The sequence below is a fragment of the Ictalurus punctatus genome, chromosome 9 (genome assembly GCF_001660625.3).
Source record: "Ictalurus punctatus breed USDA103 chromosome 9, Coco_2.0, whole genome shotgun sequence".
Taxonomy (NCBI): Eukaryota; Metazoa; Chordata; class Actinopteri; order Siluriformes; family Ictaluridae; genus Ictalurus; species Ictalurus punctatus.
The window spans coordinates 2,268,627-2,275,000 of record NC_030424.2 but is presented as its reverse complement, the minus strand read 5'-3'; the positions used below and the strand labels follow the sequence as shown (position 1 = coordinate 2,275,000).

Sequence of the window (6,374 nt, the reverse complement as noted above, 5' to 3'; positions counted from 1 at the left end):
AAAATACTCTGTCTACTGTGATGACCCAAAGTTGCCTATTTTTCTATTAGACCCTGTCTTGAAGTGTTCAAATCGTCTTCTACCAAAGCAATTACACTGTTTTAATTTGTTAAAGAACAAAGCGGCATACTTTTTAACCATTTATAGTTGCATTTAATGTTGTAAAACATCCATGAAGCAAGTTAGTTCCTGTTCTCACTTGCCATAGAGCAGCTCGAGTCTTTCTCTCACCAGCCTCTCTTGACGTTCACTCTTCTGTCGGAAGCCGTACTGAGCTCTGACACTGGAGACTCCTTCCATAAACGTTAAATAAACATCTTAAAGAAAACTTCACCACGTCAACATGTTTCTTTGTTAAACAATACCTTATTAGGCTCAGATTATGTAGTACATCTGACATACAAGTCTTTGTGAATATCTTACCGTATATTATTTATCTTCTAGTTTAGTATATAGGACAGATTTATACTTTAAAAGTACAGGACGTAGTATGTGATTCGGCTTACATCTGGGGAATTGTTTATCATGCTGAACTATTACGAGACGTTCAGAATGACTAAATTACTACAGCTCTTCTGGTTGGAAATCAGCTCACTATATACAAGATAAACACGAGTTCCTCTTTGCATCACGTGCAGGTTTACACAGCCGAATTGAACCATGGGAGTGTCAGCGATGAGGCTGCTTTCAGGGCAGGACTTCAGCCTGTTAAAGAGTGGAGAGCGTTTGGTCTTCAGGGATATCCAGGTACCGAGCTTGCTGATGTTTGACACATTGCCAGAAGTTTCTTTCTGACGACTGAAACGTCAGTGATTCTACATCTCGTGAGCCGAACAGTATGGAGAAGGTTCTGTGATTTTCTTCATTCTGATTGGTTTCATTGAATCCAAATCTCAATAACTGGATTATCTTGACACCATAACTAACTAATTAATTCTCTCTTTTTAAAAAAATAAAATAAATAAAAATTATCCACGTTTTTCTCTCAGGGTTTATATTCATTTCCAATCCCTTCCTGCCTGGCTCACAGCGCTACTGGGTAAAACAGTGTCTGAAAACGTACACACAGAAACCCAACGTGTGTAACCTGGACATGCACATGTCACCTGCTGAGACGGAGAACATCTGGGAGAAGAGCGTCGGCAGCATTAGGTGAATACACGGAGAAAAATACTCCGAAGGAATATTCACAGCTCGTCCAGCTGTCCCGTGGCTCGGTTTAGTAGCTCGCGTCTACGAAACAATCAAAACACCCAGCATTTTTTAATCGCTTCCTGCAGTCGATTCAGAGTCGAGTCGATTCAGAGTCGAGTCGATTCAGAGTCGAGTCGATTCAGAGTCGAGTCGATTCAGAGTCGAGTCGATTCAGAGTCGAGTCGATTCAGAGTCGAGTCGATTCAGAGTCGAGTCGCTTTCTCACTAGAGTACACTTGGAAGCGGATAGAGACTTCCTAGATCGGACGCTGTCAGTCCCGCGATCGATGTGATTTCTGGCTGTTCGGTGGTTAAGGAATTGGCTTAATGATCGGATGGTTGCGTGTTCAAATCTCAGCACCGCCACAATACCTCTTTTGGATCCTCGGGCAAGACCCGTAACCCTAAACAGGTCACGTATTTAAAGAGAGCGAGAACACACCAGACTGTGTATGTGAAAACACTCTAATATCAAGTGAGGATATCAATACTATCACTTTTAAGGAAACCGTTCGGTATTTTCAGATTCTCACCGAGGATGTATTTATGTTAGCTGTCGTTTTGTGCAGGAAGAAAGGGCAGAGGGAGCCGAGGACTCTGCTGGAGAAACTCCGCTGGGTGACTCTGGGTTACCATTACAACTGGGATACGAAGGTACTGCTACCTGCATCTGCTCCAAGCATTCAGATCTGGGTCTGTATTTGGATTTAAACCTGAAGTGGCCATGAATTGTGGCTCTGACAGTTCCTCAACCTCAGCTACATCACTCTAGTTCATAATTGTATTTTATGTAGTCCTGCTCACGCAGTTTTTATTTGCATTCGTACCTGCCTGCGATATTTTCTAACAAATATAGTTGGTTATATTGTTTGACGCTCACGTTGATAATATTACTAAGGTAGCCTTCTTTCATCTAAGAAATATTGCTAAGGTAAGAAATATAATAAATATAATAGTTCACTAGTGCTTTTGTCAACTCTAGGTTAAATTACTGTAATGCCTTAATGTCTGGATCTTCCACTAGGAGCATTAACAAGCTCCAGTTAGTCTGGAATCTGGCCGCAAGAGTCCTTACTAGATCCAGAAGATTCGACCGCTATCATATCACCACTGCACGGCATTGGCTCCTAATCACTATAAAATACTATAAAATTGAATTATAAAGCACTGAACGGTCTCGTGCCGCAGTACCCGAGCGAACTTTTGGTCTTTTATGACCTGCCATGCTTACTTCGATCAAACGGTGCAGGCTGTTTGTTGGTACCTTGAATAGTGAAGGCTACAGCACGAGGAAGAGCTTTTTCCTCTTGCTTGCTCATTAGGGATAAATTTATCCATTTAAAATGGATCTATTTCTCAAAACAAAAAAGCTGCTTTGAAACAAATATAAACAAACTAGTAATCTCATTTAAACCACTACGATTCCTGTCCTCTAGTCCTGTGAAACTTCCGGGCTAGCTTTTCTTGTGAAACACTGCTAGCTCGTGCTTCCTCTGCGAAGCCGGTACGTATTTTTCGACCGACGCACAATCTGCACTCTTCCACATACACGAGCTCACAGAAGCCTCCGATCGGCTACTTCCGCTCTGATTGACGGGGGACGGAGTGACGCCATCCCTCCCATGTGTAATTACGCTCCCGTCCATCCGTGAACGGCTGTAGCATCTCCGGATGATACGCTCGCGCCACTCGGAAACCCCGTATTCGTTTTCGATGCGAGGGGCGAATTTCCGGCTCGATCCAGGTCCGAAAGAACCGACAGAAAGAGAGAACGTGAACGCGTGTGCGGATTTATTATCCCGAGGGAAACCGTGGCCTTTATCGAAGCCGGCTCCGCTCCGAGAGAATGCACTTTGTCCTAAATCTGATTAGCGTTGTTTCCTCCTTTCAGGACATTTGGTGTGGAGTCGTAGAGAGCCGCCGCTCGTCTGTCTCGTTTATATGCTAATTACGTTTAGGCTTCTGTTCTGTTACATCAGTCAGGAGTTGCACTCAGGATTCATTAAGCCTGATCTCGGTTTAATACCGCCAGATCTCTGGCAACAACCTGCGAATTTTAATCAGCACTTCTGTTTTGTTTTCCTTGTCGCTGAAGGACAGAGACTCCTGGTGAAGAGCAACAGCAATGAAAGTGTACAGATACAGAAATCTCACCCACATGCCGTGTTTTTGTTTTGTTTTGTTTTTTTTTCTTTTCTTCCCCGTGTAGAACTATTCTCCTGATCACTGCACTCCTTTCCCTGAGGACCTCCACTCTCTGTCCTACAAAATAGCAGCGGCTTGCGGTTTTCCCAGCTTTAAAGCGGAGGCGGGAATCCTGAACTACTATCGCTCCGATTCCTCTCTCGGCATCCACGTGGACGAATCGGAGCTCGATCATACGCCGCCTCTTGTGTCTTTTAGGTGAGGGTTTTGTAACTTTCGGTAACATTTTATTTATATTTATATATTGTAGTGAAAATACAATTGATATTGAAAAGAGTTCAACTGCGTAAATGTACTCGGATCTGAGTGATTCTTTCGCCTCAGCTTCGGGCAGACGGCGGTCTTCCTGCTGGGCGGGACTAAACGGCAGGACGCACCCACCGCCATGTTCATGCGCAGCGGTGACATCATGGTGATGTCGGGTTCCAGTCGCTTGCTGTACCACGCTGTACCCTGCATCGTTCCTGCCCACGCTGGCCACCCCCTGCCCTCTTGCCTGGACCAGCGCGTCGGCAAGGACGAGCCGGACGCCGACGACGTCCGGACCGTGTGCGAAAAAGACTGGGAGGTGTGTTCTGCTTACCTTAAGACGTCACGCATAAACATGACGGTCAGACAGGTCCTAGGTCCGGGTCAGACCTTCCCCGTCACACACTCGCACGCCGTTCCAGCAACAGAAGGATCCGCAAGCGGCTATGAAGAAGAGACTCAGACGGCTAAGAAGAGGAAAAGTGAGTCAGGATATGACCTAGATTGATTGATCTCCGTTTTGGACTTCATGGGGTGTTTTTATACGATTTTATAATTTTGCCTTCAAAAGCTGTACATATGTGAATAAAACATATATATTCCCATCATTCCAGTGTGTGAAAGTGTGTCAAATAATAATCTTCCCAAACGAAGCTGGTTGAACTTCATGGCATCGTGGCAGCCGAGGGTGGGCGATAGGACGGAAATATCGTATCGCGACGCTCCTGATACGATATCGTGAACGTTTCTGTAAGGAGACATTTCATTTCACGTTTAAGGAAGGAGTCTCCAGTGTCGACGCTTTTGTAACCGTCGGGAAGTTTTCCGACCTGGGACGGGACGACGGTTTAACATGAGCGGTGGACATCTGACGATGTTAAATGCAACTTTAAAAGGACAAAAATGTGGACGTTCGTTTAATCGCTCGCAAATGGTTGCCAGGTAAGGCATAAAACGCGGCGCGATGTGCTGTCGTAGCAAAATAATCATTCATTTAACGTGTTTACCATAAAATCAGAGATCTTGTAATTAATCTAATAAAATAAATGATGACGTCCTCATGAACAAATACGTCCACGTTCTTCTGGGTGAATTATCCAAGGAACCCTTTGATCTAACAGTGTACTTTATTTATTAAATACTTTTTAACTAAAGTGCTCCTGGAGGGTCTCTGGGTAACCTTGAGAAACGTCTGCTCACACCACTCAGCCCGGTAGTGGAACCTCCATCTCAAAGTAGCCGGAAAGACCATTTTAAAATTACACACTGTCAGGATGATGTATGGAGTCGTATCTTCCTTTTGCTGCCTCTGTGTTTCTGCGCTGTTGCTTCATTACTGTGTCACTGCACATCATGAGCAGGAATGATGGAGGTTCTTTCTACGCTTTGTCCTAAATTAGCTCTGCGTCTCTAGTGTATGACCACACAATATTCCGAACGGAATTTACACTGGGGAATTCAGCAGATTTGGGATTGCATGGGAAGAGTTTAACACTATGTTAATGTGTCTCGGTATCAACACGCTTCTTCCACAATCACTTTTTTTAAACGTCTTGTAGTCTAGATCCAGAGACCCCTAATGCCTGCTGATGTATCGGCAATTGTTATTCTTTTTTTTAATTATCCGACATCCTAAACGCGTCCCAAACCGTTATACTGCCATGCCGTACTGGGGTCACGTCCCAAACTGCTGTACTGCCATGCCGTACTGGGGTCACGTCCCAAACCGCTATACGTCAGAAACCGCTATACTGCTATGCCATAATGGGGTCACGTCCCAAACCGTTATACTGCCATGCCGTACTGGGGTCACGTCCCAAACCGTTATACTGCCATGCCGTACTGGGGTGACGTCCCAAACCGTTATACTGCTATGCCATAATGGGGTCATGTCCCAAACTGCTGTACTGCCATGCCGAACTGGGGTCACGTCCCAAACCGCTGTACTGCCATGCCGAAGTGGGGTCACATCCCAAACCACTGTACTGCCTTGCCGTACTGGGGTCACGTCCCAAACCGCTTTACTGCCATGCCGAACTGGGGTCACGTCCCAAACCGTTATACTGCCATGCCGTACTGGGGTCACGTCCCAAACCGCTGTACTGCCTTGCCGTACTGGGGTCACGTCCCAAACCGTTGTACTGCCATGCCGTACTGGGGTCACGTCCCAAACCGCTATACTGCCATGGGGTAACGTCCCAAACCGCTATACTGCAATGCCATAATGGGGTCACGTCCCAAACCGCTGTACTGCCATGCCATACTGGGGTCACGTCCCAAACCGCTATACTGCCATGCTGTACTGGGGTCACGTCCCAAACCGCTGTACTGCCATGCCGTACTGGGGTTAGGTCTCAAACCGTTATACTGCCATGCCGAACTGGGGTCACATCCCAAACCGCTATACTGCCATGCCGTACTGGGGTTACGTCTCAAACCGTTATACTGCCATGCCGTACTGGGGTCATGTCCCAAACCTCTATACTGCCATCCCGTACTGGGGTCACATCCCAAACCTCTATACTGCCATCCGTACTGGGTTCACGTCTCAAACCACCATACTGCCATGGGGTAATGTCCCAAACCGCTATACTGATTTGCAATAATGGGGTCACGTCCCAAACCGCTATACTGCCATGCCGTACTGGGATCACGTCCCAAACCGCTATCCATCCATGACATACTGGGGTCATGTCCCAAACCGCTATTCTGCCACGACAAACTGG

At 46.1% G+C, this 6,374-nt stretch overlaps 1 protein-coding gene across 1 annotated transcript in view; it reads left to right on the top strand.

Annotated features, from left to right (window-relative positions):
• Positions 1-4,256, top strand: part of alkbh1 (alkB homolog 1, histone H2A dioxygenase) — a 4,684-nt gene extending 428 nt beyond the window's left edge. Inside the window, exons 2-6 of the mRNA XM_017476625.3 lie at positions 639-747; positions 990-1,152; positions 1,764-1,848; positions 3,404-3,597; positions 3,724-4,256. Coding sequence (XP_017332114.1) covers positions 639-747; positions 990-1,152; positions 1,764-1,848; positions 3,404-3,597; positions 3,724-4,156 — 984 coding nt within the window. The 3' untranslated portion in view covers positions 4,157-4,256. The remainder of the gene's footprint in view (positions 1-638; positions 748-989; positions 1,153-1,763; positions 1,849-3,403; positions 3,598-3,723) is intronic.
• Positions 4,257-6,374: the final 2,118 nt, after the last annotated feature.